The sequence below is a fragment of the Sorex araneus genome, chromosome 1 (genome assembly GCF_027595985.1).
Source record: "Sorex araneus isolate mSorAra2 chromosome 1, mSorAra2.pri, whole genome shotgun sequence".
NCBI lineage: Eukaryota > Metazoa > Chordata > Mammalia > Eulipotyphla > Soricidae > Sorex > Sorex araneus.
This window is the reverse complement of record NC_073302.1, coordinates 40,375,991-40,400,457: the sequence shown is the minus strand read 5'-3', so window position 1 is coordinate 40,400,457 and position 24,467 is coordinate 40,375,991. Positions and strand designations below refer to the sequence as shown.

At 48.8% G+C, this 24,467-nt stretch overlaps 1 protein-coding gene across 1 annotated transcript in view; it reads right to left on the bottom strand.

Annotated features, from left to right (window-relative positions):
- DCAF12 (DDB1 and CUL4 associated factor 12) overlaps positions 1-24,049 on the bottom strand; it is a 33,416-nt gene extending 9,367 nt beyond the window's left edge. The window contains exons 1-4 of the mRNA XM_055141838.1: positions 23,630-24,049; positions 22,141-22,395; positions 6,173-6,379; positions 3,384-3,444 (exon numbers count right to left, since the gene is read on the bottom strand). Of these exons, the coding sequence (XP_054997813.1) occupies positions 3,384-3,444; positions 6,173-6,379; positions 22,141-22,395; positions 23,630-23,707 (601 nt within the window). The 5' untranslated portion in view covers positions 23,708-24,049. The remainder of the gene's footprint in view (positions 1-3,383; positions 3,445-6,172; positions 6,380-22,140; positions 22,396-23,629) is intronic.
- Positions 24,050-24,467: the final 418 nt, after the last annotated feature.

The following is a 24,467-nucleotide window of genomic DNA, read 5'->3' as shown; positions in this document are numbered from 1 at the left end:
CGATAGTGCCTGGAGGCCCAGGGGTCCCACCCAGGGATTACCCAATCAACCAGGTCAGTGGTTCAATGTGAGGGTCTGAGGTGCTGGAGGTACTCAGGCCATCCCAGTGGGGCTCCAAGGCCTCCAGGATTACAGCTGTAATGCTCAGGGGACCACGTGGTGCTGGGGACCAAACCAGGGCCAGAATACACCCTACCCGTCATATTACCTCTCCTGTCCCCCGACCCTCAGTTTTTCCTGAATATATTGCTCGTGGTAAACTAAGAGGGTACCATCTTTTTGAGTCTGTGGGGACTGAACTCAGGAGCTTCATACACTCTAGTCACGAGCTCACTCACTGGGTAACATCCCCAACTCTGGACAAGCTCTTATTATTTAGCTATTTTAAAATTTTGTTTGTTTGTTTTCTGGGTCACACCTGACAACTACTCAGGGATTACTCCTGGCTCTGTAGTCAGGAATTATTCCTGTTGGTGCTTGGGGGAGGGGGAGCCATATGGGATGCCAAGCAGGTTGGCTGCATGCAAGACAAGTGCCCTGCCTTCTGTACCATCATTCTGGCCCCTATTGAGTTATATTTCTTTCTTTTTTTTTTTTTTTTTTGCTTTTTGGGTCACACCCGGCAATGCACAGGGGTTCCTCCTGGCTCTGCACTCAGGAATTACCCCTGGCGGTGCTCAGGGGACCACATGGGATGCTGGGAATCGAACCTGGGTCGGCCGCGTGCAAGGCAAACGCCCTCCCCGCTGTGCTATCGCTCCAGCCTGAGTTATATTTCTATAACTTTATTTATTCAAAAGTTTGGGCCACACTCAGCATTGCTCAGGGCTTCACACCCAGCATTGCTCAGGGCCTATGCCTGGCTCAGTGCTCAGAAATCACTGCTTGGCAGGGCAGGGTTTTGGGGACCATATGGGGTGCCAGGCCTGAAACCTGGGAAGGCTGCATGTAAGGCAAATACTCCACCCGCTGTACTCTCTGGTCCCTCATTCATTCACCCATTCATTCCAATCAGCGCTCTAGAGGCCTGGGTCTACTCTTGGTGATACTCAATTAGGATGGATGTCTCAATGCTCACCCCAACCATCTGGTACTGCTTGAGCCCAGCAATGCTGGGGTAGGGGCAGAGGGTGGTCACTAAACTTGAGTCCCCATGCATCATAAGGTATGTACGCCTGACCAATAAGCCATTTCCTGGCCCCACAGGACCATCCTCTAAAGTACAACTGGAAATCTGTGGCAAAATCCAGGAACATCTATGGTCGTAAAACAGTACCAAGAACAACTTAAAAAAAAAGTGCTTCTAAATTCCTGTCCAGCAGTTATCTGCCAACTCTCCTTTGAGACCAGAAGGTGGCCTTTCCATATGGCAAAGCTCTTGAATGCTTCAGAAATTATCAAACATGGGAAAAGATATCATCTACTTTGTTGGCATCATACAGCTTAGGGGCAGGCTTTCAAAGCAGAGGGTTCATCAGGTGTGAAATCTAGAAAAAGGCCAGAGAAAAGGCACATCTGGAGAATTATGCATGGTTTATTGTGCAAGAAAAAAATTTTTAAAGTTAAGCTACACAAGTTTTATTAAGAAAAATGTCAAGCATACTAAAGGTTGAGTTTCCCAACAGATTGTTTATTTATACCTATATTCTATTGATTAGCTAGATCCCGTATCTATTTCTCTGTCCACCCTGCTATCGAAGCCCATTTCTACCACGTAGGCAGGGGCTCCTCCTGGCTCTGTGCTCACAGGTCGCCCTGGCGGTGCTCAAGGGACCATGCGGTGTCCGGGCATGAACCCGAGCCTCCTGCATGCAAAGCTGTGCTTGGCCCACTGGAGTATCTCTTCGGCCCCTCTTTTTCTTTTCCTTTTTTGTTTTTGGTTTTTTTTGGGTCACACCCGGTGATGCACAGGGTTTACTCCTGGCTCTGCACTCAGGAATTACTCCTGGCGGTGCTCGGGGGACCATATGGGATGCTGGGAATCGAACCCGGGTCGGCCGCGTGCAAGGCAAACGCCCTACCTGCTGTGCTATTGCTCCAGCCCCTCTTTTCCTTTTTTGGTTTAGGTGCCACACACGGCTCAGTGACTGAGGGTCACTCGTGGCTGTGCTCATGGTCTCGGGCTCCTCCGTGGACAGCACGTGCTCCAGTCCCATGAGTCCTCCTCAGTCCTTACTTGACTGAGTTTGTCCTTTTGCCCACTTTCTTTCTTTCCTTTTTTTTTTTTCTGGCCACTTTCAATTGCCTTACAAAGAAGCCAAATGAATACTTATATTCCTTTAGATTTGTTAGTTCTGACTTTGAAATCGAATCAGATTCAGATCCTAGGTTCAATCCGTCTCTGTTTTCATTATCTGTGTGGCCTTTGGCCAATTATGGTATCATTTCATAATCTAATTATTTTGAGAAGTAAATATTTTGTATGAGATACATATTTAATGATGATTATTCTTTTCTCTTATTCCTGGCAGTGATGGGAATCAAAATGCACTCATGCAAGTTATTTACCTCCCTGGCCCTATTATGATCATTTTTTTTAAAATTTGGGAATCTAGAATTAGGGGGGGTTCTATCTCTACATAAGGGTATCCAGCAAAACTGGTTGGAAGAACTCCTTTTCAAGCTGCTGTGGAAATCCAGAAAACATTTGTTTTCAATCTCTCTGTTGTCTTTTCTACAATTATTTCTGTAGTTTTAGACTGCTTTACACTGGAAGGAAAATTTCCCAATCTTATAGAGCTCTTCACAATCAACAAGAAACAAATCTCGGGGCTGGAGGTACGTCACAGGGGTCAAGGCACTTGCCTTGCATGCAGCCAAGCCCAGTCTGATCCCCGGTACTGCATCTGGTTCCCCTGAACACTGTCAGGAAGAAACCCTGAACACAGCCCCAAATAAGAAACAAAAGCCCCAAACAAACAAAACCTCTGAGACACAGAAAAGAATTACTCCTAATACTTTGTAGAGCACATCAACTTTTTCAGAAGGGCTCCTGAGGGGGTCCTGGGTATGGCTCAGTGAGAGGGCTTGCTTTGCATGTGTGAGGCACTGATTCCATCCTTGGTACCACACACACACACAAAAATTAAATAAAAAACCTTAATGATCATTATCTTTCCCCCCATACACAAAAAGCTGAGGCTGGCTGCTGCCTGCATGACTAATAAATATAGCGTGCCAGCACCTCCACTGTCCAGACCAGTAATATACACAGGAAGTGACTTGTTCAAAGTCAGGTGGTAATCCAAAACAGGAAACAAGATCTTTGTCCCATGGCTGACGGTCTATTACTGGGCTGCTGCAATCATACAACTGTCTCTTCTCTGTTCTCTGCCATCCCCTCCCTGCCACACCAAAGGCGCCCTACAAAAGGGTAATTTTACCAGATACTGCCATAGTATCACTGATCCAAGCAATGGAAAAGATCCAGTCCTTGTGTCCATCCTTGAGCGAGGGAGCGACAGACAGGAACAGCGAGGGGAAAAAAACAACAGATTAGTAAAATAAGGATCACAACAGACTCCCGCTAATCCTACAAGTCTGGTGAAAATATTGTTGTGAAAAGACCAACTTTATTCCCTGACTCATGGTTCCATGATATTTTGTCTTTTTTTTTTTTTTGGTTTTTGGGTCACACCCAGCAATGCACAGGAATCTCTGCACTCAGGAATCACCCCTGGCGGTGCTCAGGGGACCATATGGGATGCTGGGAATCGAACCCGGGTCGGCCTTGTGCAAGGCAAACGCCCTCCCCGCTGTGCTATCGCTCCAGTCCCCATGTCCCACGATATTTTGTATCCACATGAGTTCAAAGCTGGAATGCCACTGGCATTCCTGTGGGCATGAGACACGAGGTGGAGGGTGCCGAATTCTGGCTTTCTATCTCCGATGTCTTACAGATCTGGGGCTCCTACATGCAGCCACCCACCCCCCACCTACCCCTCCAACCTTGTCCTACACGCCCACCCTTGCTCCTGACCACAACAGCTGTGCCCGCACTCTGCTTCTTTGCTTCCCCTTCTGTCGGGAATGTCTGGAACTCTCTTCCTCCAGACATCACGATGACTTGCACCCTCATTTCCCATTTCCGTAAAGCCTCCCTGCTTAAATATTGAATTTTCACTTGCTTTGGGGCACGGAGGGTACCCAGGGATATTCCTGGCATAGTGCTCGGGGGTCAGTCTCAGCAGTGTCCGGGAACCATGTAATGCTGGCCGTACTGCTCTTCGAGCTATCGCCCTCAAACACCACACTTATCTATGAAGTCCTCTGTGGCTACCCTCTAAATAGAATTTTTCCTGCACTTTTTGTTTTGGGGCCACACCCAGTGATGCTCAGGGATCACTCTTGGTGGTGCTCGGGAGACAGGCATGTGGTGTCAGAATTGGAGTCAGCTAAGCTCAAAGCAAATACCTTTCCCTCCATCTTTCAGCCCCTCTGACATAGAGTTCTAATCCAACAATGGCCTCTCTTTCTTCAGACCAAAGGCTTTTCCACTTACAACTCCTCTTTGCCCAAGAGATGCAACATAGCGGAGTGCCACTCTGATTCATCATGCAGTTGACTCTGAATTAACTGCTGATGTGTTCAGAAACCTTTTTCTGTTGCCAAAGATTTCACAACCCTCCCAAGCAGTAACTGAACTCCGTATGTAATCATGAACCCCAGTTTAAGAAGCTAAGTTTAGAGGGTCAGAGAGAGTAAGTAAGGGGGCTAAGGTGCTTGGCTATCATGCAGCCAGTCTTGGCTCAAATTCTTATGCCACATATGACCCCCCTAAACACTGTCATCAATCAATATCTTGAGTATTTCCAGATGTGACCCAAATGCCCGGCAAAAACAGAGAAGCTAAACATTAGACTGCTTTCATTATTGTTGTTGTTTTTATTATTATTATTGATTTTGGGCCAGCGACACCCTGTGATGCTCAGGAATTACTCCTGGCAATGCCTGGGAGACTATATAGGACACTGGGGATGGAACTCAGGTTGGCAGCATGCAAGACAAATGCCTGACCTGCTGCACTACCTCTCCAACCCAGCTTTTACTATTCCTTTTGCTTTTGAGGTGCCAGGAATTAAGTCCAGTGTCGCACAGAAAAAAGGCAATCACTATACCATTGAGCGACATCATCCCTGTGATACTTTTATTATGGGGGCCACATCCCGTGATGCTCAGGGGTTACTCCTGGCTCTGCACTCAGGATACATTCCTGACGGTCTTCTGGGGACCATATGGGATACAAGGGATAGAACCCGGCTCTGCTGTGTGCAAGGCAAACACCCTACCTGCTGTACTATTACTCCAATCTAATACTATTTTTTCAGGGAGGGAGCGGGGAATGTATCAGACTGATTTATTGCTGGTAAAAACATACTGGCTGAGGGGCCGGAGAGATAATTTAAGGAATGAGGGGACAGGCTTTGCTCGAAGGAAGCCTGGGCTTAATCCCTGGCACCACATGATCCTCTGAGCACCAGAGGCGTGACCTTAAGCTAGAAGTCGTCTCAGAGCAGTGCTGGGTCTGCCCTCCCCATCCAAAGTGAAACAAAAAATCAAAATCAAAATCTATCAGGGGCTAGAGAGATATTACAGTGGATAAGGCACTTGCCTCAAATGCAGCCCACCCGGGTCTGATCGCCAGCACTGCACCTGCACCCCGCTAGGAATGATCCCGGAGTGCAGAGCCAGGAGGAAACACTGAGCATCACAGGGCGTGTCCCACAAAAAAACAAACAACAACCAGAAAACGCAGTTGCTATACCTCCTTCCACAATAGGGGTTTACGTGCTGTAGGCACTGAGACCCCAATGTCTGCAGCAATGCTTGGCCACGAAGGCCCAGCAAACAGCTGCTGAACAAATGAGCTGTTCCCTTCTGCCCGCGCTATGTGCCGTGGCACACGTGTAAACGAGCACCGGTGAGTTCCACACCAAATTGAGGCTGCTTGCCTCTTTATCAAACTCAGGCTCCATGTCAACGGACCTGATACGAGTCCCGTGGCAGGAGTCCAGTCCCACGCCACTATCTCGCTCACCGCACTCCTCCCCTCCCCCTCAACCTCTGGAGGAGTCAGCAGAAATCCAGAGGGAACGATCCTTACCCAGGGGTTCACATTTCAGGCTGGGGTTTAAAACAGACTGCCACACACCACAGCAGTGGGGAAACTTACATCTCCCACACACACGGGGTCTAGTGTAGGCAGCCGGTAGATGGCGAGACTGTTGGGGTTGTCGCCTCCCGTGGCCAGCAGTGTGCGAGAGGGGTTCAGCTCGATGGCATGGATACCACAGCCCTGCTGGGTCACACCTCCAGGCTCTCGATCCTTCAGAATGGGAATCTTGGTGATCTGGCTTGTCTGGACATCCACTACAAAGAGCTACGAGGGAAAGGAACACAGAAGCTGAACTCCGTGATGGGGCTAAAGCTCAGCAGACACAAGCATGCAGAAACACAAATTCCACTACAGGCACAATGCTGGGAATGATTAGATGCACAGTCAGGAGTATTAGTCAAATAAAAGACAATGAGAAGATTAATAAGAAAATATAGCAGAAAGAGGTAAAATATCGTCTGGATGACACAGATTATAGGTAGCAGTAATTCTACCTGGGATTCAAGGGTGCTGTAGAAGACGTACGTCAGACTTAAGGACTAAGAACTTAATTTAAGGTTTTTTGCCAGTTAGGGCATATTTCATACATCTCATTCTTACTTGTCCAAGCACAGACATTTATCAAGAAAAACACAATTCCCAGAATGTATCAAAACCATTACTAAACAGTCCTAAACCACAGGTACAAGCACAACCAAAGCAATGCAACATCTCAGAGGGCAAGGCAGTGAAGTGTGCAAGCATCATGGCCAGGTGCACATGGGACCCTGGGTCACTGCAGCAGTAAGAAGGGAAAGGGAAGGAATTTTTTTTTTTTTTTTGCTTTTTGGGTCACACCTGGCGATGCACAGGGGTTACTCCTGGCTCTCCACTCAGGAATCACTCCTGGCGGTGCTCAGGGGACCATATGAGATGCTGGGAATAGAACCCGGGTCGGCCGCGTGCAAGGCAAACGCCCTACCCGCTGTGCTATCGCTCCAGCCCCAGTGAAGGAAATTTTTGAAGGAAAAAAAAAAAAAAGAGTAAGAAGGGCTGGAGTGATAGCACAGCAGGTAGGGCGTTTGCCCTGTACTCGGCCGAATCAGGTTCGATTCCCAGCATCCCATATGGTCCCCTGAGCGCCACCAGAGGTAATTCCTGAGTGCATGAGCCAGGGGTAACCCCTGTGCATCACCGGGTGTGAACCAAAAAGTAAAAAATAAATAAATAAATAAAATAAAACACCAAAAACAAAACAAAAAAAAAAACAAAGAGTAAGAAATAAAGAAAACGGGAGATGTGACTTTTGCTGACACAAAAATGGCGCAGCTCCACGACTGATCTTGGAGAGACGCCACAGCTGCGTCAGCCCAGGTAGGTCGGCTCCTGGCCCAGATCTCTGGAGCCTTCTTGGGATGGGGGCAGGCCGAGTCCCGGCCCTGGCAAAGGGCCCAGCACTCCACTCACACCTGACTCCCACAGCATATGTAACGGCCCAGCTGAGACAGCAAGCTGCTGAACCAGCACAGCCCCACAGCTCCTGGAGCACACGGCCGCACACCTCCAGGTTTCAAGTCCCAACAGCCCAGTGGGAACAGAGTAAACTGGACAGGAAAGATGCACAGAAGTCCACTCAGCTCAACGAACAAAAACAATACACAGAAGGCTCAACTAGCACCGAACAGCTCAGTCAATCCTCAGACAATAACTTTAAGCAAAGTATTCAATATACGGGGTTAACTGGGGGTGGGGGGCACTGGGGACACTGGTGGAGGGCGGGTCATGCTGGTGGTAGGACTGGTGGTGGAACATTGAATACTTGAGACAACTGCATTATGAGCACTTTGTAAATCAGGGTGTTGGAAGTTTCACACTTTTTTTTTTTTTTTTAAAATGTAAGGTATAGCACCTCCTGACTTTGTAGTAGTCAAAACAGCATGGTACTGGGGCTGGAGTGATAGCACAGCGGGTAGGGGATTTGCCTTGCACGCGGCTGACCTGGGTTCGAATCCCAGCATCCCATATGGTCCCCTGAGCACCGCCAGGGGTGATTCCTGAGTGCATTAGCCAGGAGTAACCCCTGTGCATTGCCGGGTGTGATCCAAAAAAAAAAAAAAACAAACAAACAAAAAAGCATGGTACTGGAATAAGAAGAGGCTGACTGATCAATGAATGAGAACTGCAAGCAAAGAGATAAACCCTCAAATCTTAGGGCAACTGATCTATGGCAAAGGAGCTAGGTATATGAAATGGAGCAAGGGAAGTCTTCCCACAAAGGTGCTGGGAAAACTGGAGAACTATAAAAATAAATAAATTATTTATTTATTTATTTATTTTTAATCCAATATTATTTTATTTTTTACAAATTTGTTGGCTTGGGGGCCACACCCGGTGATGCTCAGGCTTACTTCTGGCTCTGTGCTCAGGGCTTGGGAGGCTACATGGGGTGCCAGAGGTTGGACCTGAAGGGGCCTCCTACAATGCCGGAGCTCCACATGCCGCACTATGTCGCCAGCCCCTCACTGCAATTTTCAAAAGCCCTATCAGAGGGAAGTAGAGGCAGATTTGGCTGCAGAGAAGAAAAAATAAAATAAATTTTAAAAATATATACATATTTTTGGGTAACATTGGCTTGTCCTTGCTCCTCCCACAGGGAGCTTAGGTTTGTTGAGTTCCTCCCACCATAGCGCTCCCAAGGCACACCCAATTCCATCTTACACAGACGTTTGTGCAAAGGAATTATGTTTTCGGGTCACATCCAGAATTGCGCAGGACTTACTCCTGGCTTTGGGCTCAGGGATGATGCCTAGCAGGGTTTGGGGGACCACATGGGAGATGCTAGGGATCAAACTCGAGTTGGCTGTGTGCAAGGCAAGCAGCCCACCTGCTGTGCCATCATTCTTTCAAAGTATCAAAGACTTCAAGATTAGACCAGAACCCACAAAATACGTAGTGGCAAATACAAATAAAGGCAGAATGCTGCAGGCTTTAGACCTCAAAGGCATTTTCAATTCTTTGATTCTATTAGCAAAGATAATAGGAACAAAAATAAATGGGAAGACATCAAACTAAAATGGTTTTGCCATCCATGAGGCAAAACATTCAATCTGGAGAGGGAGGTAGTGCCGAAGCATGGTAAAGTGTTATGTATGACACATGCTGTATACCGTCCACTGAGACCCCTGAGCTAACAGCCTGGAGAAGCCCCTGGAGCACTGCTAGTCACAGCCCCCAAATGTGCTTTTTTTTTTAAAGAAAAGGATTAATTGGGGGCTGGAGCGATAGTACAGCGGGTAGGGCGTTTGCCTTGCATGCGGCCGATCTGGGTTCGATTCCCAGCTCCCCGCATCTCATATGGTCCCCTGAGCACCGCCAGGAGTAATTCCTGAGTGCAGAGCCAGGAGTAACCCCTGTGCATCGCCGGGTGTGACCCAAAAAGAAAAAAAAAAAAGGATTAATTATATACTGTGTCTAACTTTTTAAAATACTTTTTTTTTTCCTTTTTGGGTCACACCTGGCGATGCACAGGGGTTACTCCTGGCTCTGCACTCAGGAATTACTCCTGGCAGTGCTCAGGGGACCATATGGGATGCTGGGATTTGAACCCGGGTCGGCCGCGTGCAAGGCAAACGCCCTACCCGCTGTGCTATCTCTCCAGCCCCACTTTTTAAAATACTTTTTAAAAAACATTTTGGGGCTGTGACAGTGGACTGGAGTGACAGCACAGCGGGTTGGGTGTTTACCTTGCACGCGGCCGACGTGGGTTCGATTCCTTAGTCCCTCTTGGAGAGCCCGGCAAGCTACCGAGAGTATCCCGCCCGCATGGCAGAGCCTGGCAAGCTACCCGTGGTGTATTCGATATGCCAAAAACAGTAACAGCTCACAATAAAGACATTACTGGTGCCCGCTTAAGCAAATCGATGAACAACGGGATGACAGTGACAGACATAACAGTAAAATAAAAGACATGTGGAGAGTCAAGTCTACTGAAGAAGACAAGCTGAAATCAAAGTCAAAGTAGTTGCCAGAACTGAGAAGATGGGGACAAGCGAAGGAGACAGCGTGAAATAAAAATGGTCAAACAACCTTGGTCATTCAAGTATTAATGTGACAACTGCAATTTCCCTTTTAGGGATTTATGTTAAGGAAGTAAAGATGAGTGAACAGATTTAAGTAAATGCAACTTTTTTTTTTTCTTTTTGGGTCACATCCAGTGATGCACAGGGGTTACTCCTGGCTCTGCACTCAGGAATTACTCCTGGCAGTGCTCAGGGGACCATATGGGATGCTGGGAATCGAACCCGGGTCGGCCACGTGCAAGGCAATCGCCCTACCCGCTGTGCTATCGCTCCAGCCCCAATGCAACTTTTTTAAAAATAAAAAATTTTAAGCTATTTTTCTGGTTTGGGGGGCCACACCCAGCTGTGCTCAGGGTTTACTCCTGGCTGAGTGCTCAAGGATCGCTCCTAGCAGGGCTCAGGGGACCATATGGGGTGCCTGGGATCAGAACCCAGGTTTGGTGCATGCAAAGCAAGCGCCCCGCCCTGCCCGCTGTTCTTATTTCTCACTGTTCTTGTTCTCTCTCAGGCCCTAAAATGCAACATTTTTAAATGAGCGAAACGGCACAGAAGGTTGGGAAGTCACACAGCAGACAGCCTCAGAAAGAACAAAGGAATAATAAAGAAGATCAACAAACACCAAAATGTGCCTGTGCTAAATCCATGGGGAAAAAAGACTGCCAGGATACTGAAATAGCAAACGTGCACAGTTTTCAGCCCCAAGCCATCTGCTAGGGCAGTGGCCTGAAAGTAAAGGACAAGTGGCCTGAGATCGCAGCGCTCCCGCACTGTGAGCTCAGAAGCAGCACCATGGATCCTAGCAGGAGCGGGCTTTCTCCTGAGCCAGAGAGACAGAGACCCCTACTGGTAACCGTCCGGGCTCCAGTCCTGCTGCACACAGTCCTGTTAGGGACAAACTCCAACAACCAGCCAAGAATACCGGCCGTTAACCCTAATTCTTACTCATTCTCCTCCCCCGAGGAAGTCCAAAGGGTCGTCCTAGACCTCTGTACAGTTCAGAACATTCCTATCCCTACCGGCTGGTCCTCTCAATGCCCTGAGTCACCGTGTCCTCGTTGCTCCCTTCCCAAGTTTCATCTACAGCAGATGACAGTCCTGTCACCTCTTCAAAGGCTCAACACAGGGCTGGAGAGACAGCACAATGGGCAGTGCACTTGCCTTGCACACGGCCGACCAGGTTCATTCCTGGCATCCCGTATGGTCCCCCAAGTCTCCCCAGGAGGGACATCTTCAGTCCAGAGCCAGGAGTGAGCCCTGAGGACAGAGTGTGTCTCCAAAACAAAACTGGCAAAATACTAATACACTCTGTCCAGGGCCAAAGAGACAGCACAGGGTTAAGCTGCCTGCCTTGCACGAGCCTTATCTGGTTCTGTCCTGGCACCACATGTGGTTACCTGAGCACTTCCAGGACTGGCCCTGAATAATGGCAGTGACAGGAACAACAATCTATCCACTGAAAGAACTGTGGATCAGTGTCATACCGACCCCAGGGTTGGGCGGCATTCAGGGGGCCGCTCCTGGTACAGTGTGTGAGGACCATGTGGTGCTAGGAACCGAACCCAGGAAGGAATGTGGCACACAAAGCCTGCGCTCCAGCCCTTCACGATGTCATCTTCTGTGGGGGGTGTTTGGGGTCACACCTAGTGGTCTGCTCTGTGCTTGGGGTCACCTGGCAGTACTTGGATCATACGGGATGGCAGAATCAAACCCGGGTTGGCCACTAGGCAAAGTGCCTTCCTTCCCGGCTACACCATCTCCTTTGCCCATTGTTGTCACTTTTAACTGTACACTCCCCAGGATACACAAAACAATAGACGGACACCACAGTGATTATAAATAACTGGCCTGGGGTTGGAGCGGTAATAAAGCAGGTAAAGCATCATCTGCCTTGCACATGCATGTGGCTGACCTGGGTTCGAGCCCCAGCATCCCATATGGTCGCCTGAGCACCACCAGGAGTAATTCCTGAGTGCAGAGCCAGAAGGAACTCCTGAGCATCGCCGGGTGTGACCCCCAAAGCAAAATAAATAAATAAAGGAGTTGGTCATCTCCAGAGATCTTACCAATTGTGTCCCCCTCCCCCAGCAGTAGGAAACATGCCCTGCATGTATGAAGCAGGGGCACTGCCCCCGCCTTGCTTCGTCTTGCTGAGGCAGCCCTGCATCTTCCCCACTACAACCTTTTGAAGCTTTGAGTCAATCCACCAAGCTCGCCCACTCATCAAAGCAATCTTCTAAACAAAGAAATCTATGCTTACGAGGAATTCCAGCGGGAAACACTTCTTTTGCTGTCAACACAAAAGAAGTCTAAACAGGAGGTGGGGGACTGAGAAGCACACTGAAATAGGAATAGGTGAGAGAAAAGTATGGGAAAAGGAATCCGAGCAACATGGCAGTAGATGGGAGCCAGGACAGGAACCTGGGAAGAAGCCCCAGAGGAGAGAGGGCGGCTGCAGAAACACACCATGGAAATCATTTCAGCCTGCCCCACTTCCTGTCCAGTTAAGCCATGGATCAGTTTGGCCATCCTCTTACTTTTCAGTAAGTCCACTACCATAAATTGAGAACTCTTTGAGACAGAGAGGAGAGGGACTGTATTTAAAACAAAGAAAAGAGAAGACAACAGGGCTGGAGCAATAGCACAACAGGGCATCTGCCTTGCACGCGGCCAACCTGGGTTCAAATCCCAGCATCCTATATGGTACCCTGAGCACCGCCAGGGGTGATTCCTGAGTGCAGAGCCAGGAGTAACCACTGTGTAATGCCAGGTGTGACCCAAAAACAAAAACAAAAACAAAAAGAGAAGACAACAGCATACAAAGATATCAAGAATGTCAAACAGGGGCCAGAGTGATAGTAAAGTGGGGAGAGTGTTTGTCTTGCATGTGGCCAACCTGAGTTCAATCCCCGGCATCCCATATGGTCCCCCAAGCACCAGCAGGAGTAATTCCTGAGTGCAGAGCTAGGAGTAACCCCTGAGTATTGCTGGGTGTGGCCCAAAAAGCCAAAAAAAAAAATCAAACAAGTGGCAAGGAGTACAAAAGATCTTTGAGGGTACAAAAAAAAAAAGAGAGAGGGAGAGGGAGAAGGAGAGGGAGAGGGAGCGAATAGGCGGGAAAAACAGTACAACAGGTAGGGTACTTGCTTGTATGAGCACGGCCAGGAGTGATCCCTGAGCACAGAGCCAGGAATTAAATTCTTAGCACCGTTGGGTGTGTCTCAAAACCAAAAGAACAAACACAAAGAAGCCTGGGGGTCCTGCAGATAGTTTAGGGCTGTGAAGGATTATATACCTAACCCTGGCCACAGATGACTACCCTGGCACACGGCCGCATAGCAGCACTGGGTGTGGTTCTGATGGTTCCTGGTACCACAAGGCCTAAGAATCTGGCGAAGTGGGAAGGATCACAAGTGGCCTGTCGGCCCCATCAACAGCCCTTGGGAGCTCCCGGGCCCCTCAGCAAGGATAACTGCAAATTCTCTCTTCTAGTTTATTCCGCTAGTCAAGTTTCTGTTTAGTCTCCAATCATGTTTATGCACAATTGTGCTACTTTATGAATAGCAGGTAGAATTTTATGCCTCACTATACTTAATGTAATATGTTTTGTATGTGATCAGTCTTCACATTATGTTAACGCAAATATCTGTACAGTATCACGCAGATTTTATTCACCAAAAATAAGTTCAGTATTCCCCTATTGTCAGCATTTAGAGAAAATGATTTTCAACGATTATTGTGTTTAAAAAGCTCTTCTTAGGAGCTGGAGTGATAGCAAAGCGGATAGGGCGTTTGCCTTGCACGCAGCCGACCTGGGTTCAATTCCCAGCATCCCATATGGTCCCCTGAGCACTGCCAGGAGTAATTCCTGAGTGCAGAGCCAGGAGTAACCCCTGAGCATCATCGGGTGTGACCCAAAAAGCAAAAATGAAATTAAAAAAGTAAAAAGCTTTTCTTCTCAGGGGCAGGGATATGGCTCAGTGTTTGGAGAAGTACACACCTAATGCCTGTGAGGCCCTGGGTTCAACTGCCCAGCGCTGCAAAAAATAAAAATGAAGTAAAAGTTAAATTAAATTAAAAAACAAGACAAAAACAAATTGGGAAAAAAAAAACACTAACAACAAACCACACCCACTGTCCCTCTGGTAAAATTTCCTAGCCTGAAAACATTAGGACAAAGAGCACAACAGCCGTAGGTTTGGGTTTTTTTCCAGGGGAAGGGGGGAGGGGGGTTTGGTTTTGAAATCATCCACCAGGTGATACTCAGGAATTACTCCTGGGAGTGCTCAGGGAACCATATGGGATGCCAGGGATCAAACCTGGGTTGGCAAGTACTTTACCTGCTGTACTATCGCTCCAGCCCCAATATTTCTAGGTTCTTTATTCAAAAACGTATGTACCAGGCTTTTTTTGTTGTTGTTGTTCTTCTGTTTTGCTTTGTTTTTGGCCATACCTGGCAATACTCAGGTGTTACTTCTGGCTCTGTGCTCAAGTATCACTCCTGGCGGTGCTTAAGGGACCACACATAGGATGCCGGAGGTCAAATCTTAAGTTAAGCCTCATGCAAGGCAAGCGCCCTACCTGTTGTACTACCACTATGGGCCCTGTTCCAGGCTTTTGGAACATAACTGTCGAACTTCTTCCAGGAAGAGTTTAGACACAGATAATGTACACCTCTTCTGCTTCAGAACTGCATACTACTTTAATGTGTGTTTGCTTCAGCAGCTCAGATACTAATTTGTACACGAAAATATGTCTTGCTTTTATCTATATTCCTTCTGTAACGAAATGAAATACAACCCAGTAGTTGGCTAATTATACTTCCTCGTATGTCAGGATGATTTTGTTTTTGTTTGGGAGACATACCTGGCAGCGCTCCAGGTCTACTCCCGATCCTGCGTGTGGCTGCTCCCTGTAATCGTATGCCTAAGAGAGTGCAGAGCTGGGGACTGAACCTGGGTCTCCTGCGTGCAAAGCAACCTGGAGAGCGCTTTCTAGTCCCAAATAAATGGATTTTGTTTGGTTTGGGGTTGGGCCAGCACTCATTAAACCCCCAGATCCTGGCTCTGGACTTGGGGGTCGATCCTGGCGGTGCTCAGGGGACCACCTGGGGTGCTGGGGATGGAACCCAGTGGGCTGCATGCAAGCCAAGTGCCCTACCCACCGTACTGTCACTCAGCCCCAAGTTTTTAAATGTCTAAGTTATTTGGGATGTGAGTGACACATGACATGCTTTAATGTGTGCTTGCTTACACAGCTCGGATACTAACTTGTACACAGAAATATGTCTCCTTTTTATCTGGCCCCCGTTCCAGAGGGGTAGTACAACAGGTAGGGTGCTTGTCTTGCATGAGGCCAATCTGGATTTGATCCCTGGCATCCTGTGATGACAAAAGAAGTCATCTGGGAATTGTGAAATGCTCACTGTCTTAAGTGTATCTGAATTTGGCCAGAAACACAGCTACAGCTTAGAGTGACCTGAAGATTGTCAATTCCTTCTCCCTCTTCCACAGACCCATGTTCTAGGTACCATGAGAAGGAACGTTCTATTCCTCAGGACTAGTTGACACAGACTACTCTCCCCATTTTAAAGGTGAAAGAAGGTACACGGGTTTAGTCCGGGCTTGGTTTCTTATTAGCTTTGTACCAGAGGACAAGTGAAACCTCTTCTCCTAAGCCTTTCTTCTAATTTTAAAATGGGGGGAGAAGTATACGTATCTTTGTATCCATATACACAACATAAAAATTCTTTCACTGCAGCCGAGGATGTGATTCAGAGGTAAGAGAGCTGGCCTTACATGTGTAAGGGCCTGGGTTTGATCTCCAGCACTGGAAAAGAAAAAATTTCCTTGGGCCAGAGTGATAGTACAGCGAGTATGGTTCCTGCCCTACATGTGGCCAACCCAGGTTTGATTCCCAGCCACCCAATTGGTCCCCCAAGCCTGACGTGAGTAATTTCCGAGTGCAGAACCAGGAGTAATCCCTGACTACTGCCAGGTGCGGTTCAAAAAAAAAAAAATCTGTATCAAACTTGTTTGGTATTAATGGGAATATTTCTGATACATTTACTTATTAACTTCAGGCTGCAGCCAAACACTTGGAAACTAATGGACTCAGCTAAAATCTGACCACTGTTTTTCTCCAAAAATAGTGGACAAATCTTTTGCCTTGTCTCTGGAGATCAGAATAGGCAAATAAGAAAAATAATTATTTGTCAAGAGCTTCTTCAAAATGTAGAAATAAGATTTAATTACATTCTACTAGCTACTGGGCCAGAGCAATAGCACAGCAGGGAGGGCATTTGCTTTGCGTTCCATATGGTCTTCTGAGCACTGCCAGGAGTGATTCCTGAGTGCAGAGCCAGGAGTAACCCCTGAGCATTGCTGAGTGTGACCCAAACAACAACAACAACAACAATAATACTCTACCAGCTACTGAACGGATATTAATCAAAACGCCTTCCAGATCTGTGAATCTTATGTTTCACCTGTTCCTTCAGTGTGATTTAGAAAGTGTATAGAGGAGTCAAAGAACTGGGCTAGATTTAATAAGCTGGGAAAAAGAGGACTGTCATTGGGGCAACAGCACACAGGGGAGGGCACTTGCCTTGCACGTGGCTGAGGTTCAATCCCCAGCACCCCTGAATTTGGCCAGGAGTGATCCCCAAGAACAGAGCCAGGAGTAAGCCCTGAGCACTGCCAGGTGTAGCCCCCAGAAACAAAATCCAAAATATTAACAAAAACTGCCTTGGGGACTGGAGCGCACTCAACAGACTACGTGCGTGTTCTGCTGTAGAAGCTCGGGTTCGTGCCCATCAGGTCTCTCCAGCTAGATGAAAAACAAAACCACCCCCCAACACACCCCGGAGAAGAGAAATAGCTCAAGGATGAGAACAAGGGCCAAAGGTGAGTGGCCCTGAGTTCAACTCCTGACGCTGCACAAATACCACACCCCTACCCCACGATAGCCCCACCCTTACACTGCTGACCAAGTACCACACTGCCAGCCCGCACTGTGCTGCTGGAGCACGGCTGCAGTGGCCCCAAGGACCCCCCCAACACCACTGGGTGTGGTTCTGCATACAGGGGCCAGAGCAATAGTATAGTGAATAGGACGCTTGCTTTGCACACAGGCAACCTGGGTTCAATCCCCAGCACCCCTTAGGGTCCCCCACAAGCCTATCAGGAGTGCTCCCTAAGCACAAAGCACCACATGGTGTGGTTCCCCCACCAAAGAAATTAAAACAGGGGCTGGAGCAATAGCACAGCGGGTAGGGCATTTGTCTTGCACGTGGCTGACCTGGGTTCGGTTCCTAGCATCCCATAGGGTCCCCTGAGCACCGCCAGGGGTGATTCCTGAGTGCAGAGCCAGGAATGACCCCTGTGCATCGCCGGGTGTGGCCCAAAAAGCAAAAACTAAATAAATAAATAAATATTAAAAAAATAAAAAATAAAAACAAAAAACACCTCTGCATACATTATTGCTCTTCCTATTAGTACTCTTCTCAAACTACCTCTAAAAATATCCTCTCTTGAACTTTTTTTGGTGCTCTCCTGATTTCCCTGTTCTCCCTGAAGTTCTCGCTCTCAGAATGCAAGCGTTTGCCAAGATTCTGTCCTTGGCTTCTTTCAATGTCAACGGTCGCTCCCCTTACTTGGCTTACAAGTTTCACGTTGAAAACAGAATGACACCTATGGAATGCTTCCCATACTGCCCTCCTCGCTGTGTACAGAAAATGCACATATAATGATGAGTTCCAACTTCAGAGCAAGTTTGCCAGATTTGTTTGTTTCTGGGCCACATCTGGCCAAGCTTAGGCATTACCCTCGGCGGGGCTTGGGGAATCACGTGCAGCTGCCAAGGGATCAAACGTGGGCTCGACAACTTGCAAGGCAAGCTCCCTACCCGTTGTACTATCTCTCTAGCCCTAACAAACTTCTTTTCCCCCTTTGCGTGGCACAGGGGTAAGGAGGTTAGGGGGTACATTCAGAGGTGCTCAGGCTCAGGAACTGGGAGGGATGAAGGGGAGAGTCTGCACTGGGGACTGAACACAGGATCCTGTAAATGTGTACTTGAGCTATCTCTAGAACCTGATGAAACGTCCTCCCCTACGGTTACAGAGCAATTCCAACAATCCCATGAACATGCCCTGCTCTCAAACCACCAACTTCCATCTTGACCTCTCTCTCCTCAAATTCAACCAACGGAAAGTGTAAAGCTAAACTCATTTTCTCTTGGAATCTGCTCAGTAGTTGCCCTGCTCTCTGTCCTTCACTCAGGCTGAAGACATCAGTATCCACTGGGTCTTAATCCTCTGAAGGGATTAAATCTGAGCTATGCATCAGCTATGGAGTCTGCGCAAACCCAGTGTTCTCCTTTGAACATGTATCTTGTATTTTGCTTGCCTGATTCTTTGTATCCTTGGCTTGCTGAGTTTTCCACTTGGGAGAAGTCAGTGTTCTCCTTTCTCTCCCCACACAGCTTTCTAAATAAGTTTCATTCAATTTTTGCTTTGGGGCCACACCCAGCAGTGCTGAGGGCTTACTCTTGGCTCTGCATTTAGGGATCACTTTTGCAGGGCTCAGGGGACCATATGGGTGCGGGGGGGGGGGGGGGGCGCGGGGGGAGAGGCAAGGATTGCAAGCCCCTTACCTGCTGTACTATCGCTCCAGCCCATCATTCAATAAAAACTACTCTGCTTGGGAAGGGGAGAGGGGATGATAGCTTCTGTAGAAGTGGCTGACCCGGGTTCAATTCGTGGCATCCCATATGGTCCCTTGTGCACTGCCAGAAATAATTCCTGAGCACAGAGTCAGGAGTAATCCCCGAGCAGTCACAAACCAAAAACTAACCCAAAATTTAAAAATTCGAGAATTAAAAAGGATAGTTCTGTCTCTTCAAACATTACCTTTCTGCCATTATCCCAATTTTGCCTGCCAGCTACACCACAGCACTGAACCACTTTTCATTGTTCTCTCTAAAGCATCACTTCAACCACAGCACTCCTTCCTTAAAATCGTTGGGCCCAGGGCTGGAGTGATAATACGGTGGACAGGGCATTTGCCTTGCACACAGTCCACCTGGGTTCAATCCCCAGCATCCCAGATGATCCCCCGAGCGCCTCCAGGAGTTCAGAGCCAGGAGTAAGTTCTGAGCACCGCTGGGTGTGACCCTTAAAACAAAACAAAACAAATCTCATGGGCCCTTTCTCCATTCCCAACAAAATAGTATCTTAGACACTTAAGTCTCCCAAAATTTGATTCTAATATATCTTTCCAGTCTTAATCTTACAACTGTATTCCAGGCACACGAAGGTCAAGTCACACCAGATTCTCAAATATTCTAAATAAATGGTTGATAATGTTTTCTCACCAAGATTCTCAATTCTTCTTTAAGAAGGAAAAAGAGGGCTAGGGGGATCACTTAACAGGCTAAACTCATGCCTGGCAGCCAGGAGGCTGGAATTTGTCCCCGGGGACTGCAAGGTCCATTGAGCATAGCTAAGAGTGAGCCCTAAGTACAGAACTAATGCTGGGTGTGGCCCCCAAATCCCAAAATAAACAAATAAATAAAAAGGAAAGAGAGACAGGGAGATGGCTCAAAGGGCTGAATCCTGCTTATGAGAGCCCAGATTCAATCCCTAGCACTACCAGTCCCCATGACATGGCCAGGAGTGATCCCTGAGCACAGTGCCAGGACTATTGCCCCTCCCCTACAGTACTACTGGGTGACTCCCTGGTAGAACACAGGGCCTTGTGTTCTAACCCTGACACTTCATATGGTTCCCTGTGCACCGCCAGAAATGATCCCTGAGCACAGAGCCAGGAGGAAGCCTTCAGCCGCCGGGTGTGGCCCCAAAACAAAACAAAATTATTCCTTAACCATTATTCTCCTTGGAAAATAGGGTCACTAACATCAAGCAGCAGGAGACTGATTCATTCAGCCACATCTGTCAAAAGCTATGATGTTGTATGAACTATGATGCTGGACACGGTGAGAAGAATAAATTCCCTCAAATGGGAGATTCTTTTTTTTTTTCACTCCAGAGGACAATGACAGTCCTCTGATACCACTGAGTGGAGTCCTGAGACACCAGGAAAGGGAAGTTTGTAGTCGCGTGCCACCACATACTTAGCTATGAAAATTTGCTTTCTATATATGACAAATAGCTTTCAACAGAAGAGGAAATGAAAGCTTGGACCCAACCAATATGGTTTTATGTTCTTCCGTAGAATCAAGTTCTTTTTTTTTTTTTTTTGCTTTTTGGGTCACACCTGGCGGTGATGCAGAATTACTCCTAGTGGTGCTCAGGAGACCATATGGGATGCTGGGAATCGGACCCAGGTGAGCCGCATGCAAGACAAATGCCCTACCCAGTGTACTATCGCTCCAGCCCCACAAGTTAAGATCTTTACTTGGGTCCTGTGTAAGCAAAACACTTCTAGCACTTTGAAGACCTTTTTGGGGGGGTGAGGAAGGGGTAGAGATTCTCAGGGGTTACTCCTGGCAATGTTTGAAGACCATATGGGATGCTGGGAATTGAACCAGGGTCGGCCGTGTACAAGGCAAATGCCCCACCTGCTGTTTACCTCTCTAGCCCCTTTAAGATTTTCTTGATGGAAAGTAACCTTCTCTTGAGCTAAAATACGTTTCTGATCAGTATAAACTTCCCCAGCCATTGTGACACTGCCTGTGTATCCACACAGCCTGCACTGGGCCTCTGGCTCATCTCTTCTCACAGCTTATCTCAAGGAACCTCTCTCGTCTCACCTGCCATTCCTTTGACTTCAATGCCATCAAATACAAACACAGAGTGACTTCATTTCATCAGTGCATTTACAGGCTGGCTTGTGTCGTACTGGTCACACAGCTTACTGATAAGTATTTTCCTTTGTTCGTTTGAGTCAAGTGCTTTAACTATCATCTATGTCATCATGTGGAAAAAAGCCCTTCTACTGAAGCCATCTGGAACAATAGCACTTGTTCCAGGGCATTTGCCTTGCAGGCGGCCGACCCAAGTTCGATTCCTCCATCCCTATCGGAGAGCCCAGCAAGCTACCAAAAGTGTTCCGCTCTCACGGCAGAGCCTGGCAAGCTACCCATGGCGTATTCGATATGCCAAAAATAATAACAAGTCTCACAAGGGAGACGTTACTGGTGCCCGCTCGAGCAAATCGATGAACGGGATGACAGTGCTACAGTGCTACTGAAGCCATACTTAATTTCTCTCTGTGCTGAATCTGTTTTAGGTCACTTTACAAAGAGTAAACATTCCCTCCTGCAATATACCACCAGATACACACTCCTTAAATCTGTATACATTTTTCTGATTCTATTCCCAAAGAACACTGGCCTTATTCATTATCTTTGGCTAAATGCTCTTTTAAGTACTCCCACGTATGTCCTAATCTAACATAGGCTGTCACTACTGTGCATCCTGGACAAGGCCCTGGACAAGTCGTCCCACTGAGGCTGACATACAAAGGCAATCAAGGGCTGGGGAGACCGGTCACTTTATACATACACCTTGGGTTCCATCTCTGGGACCACACACAGACACACACATCTAGATGACGCTGCGCCAAAGCGACATGCACAGCAGGTTCAATCACCTGGTCCCCGGAGCCCTGCTAGGAGTGATCTCTGAGTACAAAGCCAGGAGTTAGCCCTGACCACTGCTGGGTGTGGCCCCCAAAACAAGCAAACAAAAAACTGGTGAAACACCTTCTACAAGCAGTAGCATATTCAGATGGCAAGAAGTCCAAAGAAAAACTCCCTTGGAAACTGATCAGAAATGAGTCAAGGAGCTCTTGAAAGAGGCAGAAGTTACCAACACCAGGAGGGCATGGAGAGGAGAATAAGGTGAACACTTCTCAAAGAACAAGAAGCAGGAGTCTAGAATATGCAGAGCCACGGAACTAACACCTATGAGAAAATTCACACCTGTATCCCCCGCCCCTCTCCACTTACCGTGTTACATTTCGTGCCACACACCACTTGTCTATGATTCAACCACTGAGATGCAAACACTTTGTTAAGGGTCCCAAGGTGAAACTCTCTCTCCTTCAGGAGACTAGGAAGTCGCTGTGCAGCATATCCATGCAGCACCCGAGAGTAGTTGCTTTCATCCTGGAGCCTGACTTCACGGTTCTTCAGGTAGGAGACCAAGGATCGCTTCACCGGGGGGAGCCTTTTCCTTTTGTGAAGTGAGTGATCCCAGCCAAACTGCAAAGCAACATTGGAAATCAGGGCTTCTGGCTACACGAGTTCAAAAACAAGAGAGCCCACTATACTAAGAAACCCTTAAGGCCTCATCCCGCAGGATTTACCTTCAACAGAAAGGCATATGCAATAGAACAGGAATTTCAAGCTACGAAACCCAGTTTTAACTCTTCTAAAACTGAAAAGCTCCTAACAGGAAAACAACAAGGGTTGAAAATCAGGGAACGGAAGCAAAAAGGAGCCAAGGTTTCATAGGCCTTTTAGGTGTGAAGGACTCAGATCACCTAAAGAGATCCTTGACAGGAATGAGAATGAGGGGCTGAGCGATGACCTTACCAGTCTGGTTTGCATCTCTATCTAGTTCTGTTCTCTCTCTCTGAGTACTCCTAGGGTAAGCATGGAAGGTGGAGCCCCTAAAGAGCCAAGCGGGGTTCCCAGGCTGCACTTTATCAAAGCCATCAAGCCCCACCAACGGGCACTCACACAATTTGAAAATCAAAACACCAGCCTGAAGAGACAGCAGAGCTGGTAAGGGGCTAAGCTGTGCGCGCTGGCCAACCCAGGTTGATCTGGGGTCTTGCATATGATCTCCCCCAAGTCCGGCCAGGAGCGATCCCTGAGTGCAGAGCCTGATATAAGTTGCAAGTATCGCTGGTGTGGTCCCAAAACCGGAAAAGAAAAGGGGAGAGGTACTGAAAATGCATTCAACTTCCAAAGAGTGACAGACGGGTGATACCTATTATCTCTTGGAGTGGTGTTAGTGGTGGTGGGGGAGGGTTCCCACGCGCCCAAACTCTCAGCTCAAGCTTGGGTATCCCTTGGGAGACCTCCACGGGAGGCGGAGGGGGAGAGAGGGGGAACACAAGCACCCCAGCCCAGCCCCCGGGGCCACACGCTCCCTCGTATCTTCCGAGACATTTTGTTCCCAATTCCCTTCGACTTAGGATGCCCCTTCCTCCAACTCCCCCAATTCTGGTGGTCTCTTCCAAGCCTCTGGGCGGGCTGCACTGCTCCAGCACCAATATGCTATCTGCTGAGTTACCCTTGGGCCCTTCACCCGCTCCGGCCTAACTGCTTCCCCGGTCAGCCCCTCTCCCAGAGCACATCCCCAAACCTAGGAGCCGGCGCCCTGCTCCAATATTCCAGCCCCCGGATCGATGCGGACACGCTTCTCCCTCTCCGGGCGGGGGAGGGGTGTGAGAGTGGATCTCGGGCTCCTCGCGGGGTCCAGCCTCACCTGCGGGCCATGAGCGTCGCTCCCAGCTCCCGGCGAGGCAGGCGCTTTCCGCTTCCTGCTAACTGCTTTCCGGGCCATAGTGGGCAGCGCCGCCGCGGCCCCGCAGCCACATGGGGCTTCGCGGGAAGCGAGGGGTTGCAAGGCGTCGGGTCATATACTGGGCCCCGGGGCCGCGCGCCCGGGTACGCCCGGCCCGGAAAATGGCCCAGACGCCGGGCGGCAGGGAAAATAAATAAGATAAAATAAAGGGGGTGAGGTGGGGGGGAAGAGGCAGGCAGGAGGGAATGAGGAGGGGCAGATCGGAGGGCTGGAAAAGGGAGAGGGACGAGGGGAAGAGGCAGCAAGCAGCGGCAGCGCTGTCGGACACCGTCTGGAAAGGACGGCGAGCGGCGAGAACCAAAACACCCCCTCCCCCCTCGCCCGCCGCCGTCACCCTCGCGCAGGCGCACTGGGCCGCGCGTCGCCAAGGAGACGGCGGGGCTAAGAGGGGCGGGGCCCGGAGGGGCGGTGTTCGGAGGGGCGGGGCCTGGAGGGGCGGTGTCTGGAGGGGCGGGGCTTAGGGTTTCGGGGCGCGTCCTCCGCTGGGGCTGAGCGGCTACGGGGACCCCTTCTCACCGGTCGGCGGGCGGCCGCTGGAGGTGGGCGAGGGGGTACCGACCGAACCAGGCTCCTGGCCGCCAACCTCGGTCACCCGGCAACCGGTTTGCAGGCACCCGGAAGTGAGAGCGTCACCCGGCTCGGGGTGGGGAGAAGTCCGGCCCCGTACGCGCCGGTAGCCAAGGCTGTCATTGGTTCCCTTTCTTGGGTGGCACTTCCCTGAGCCTATCACAATCGGGGC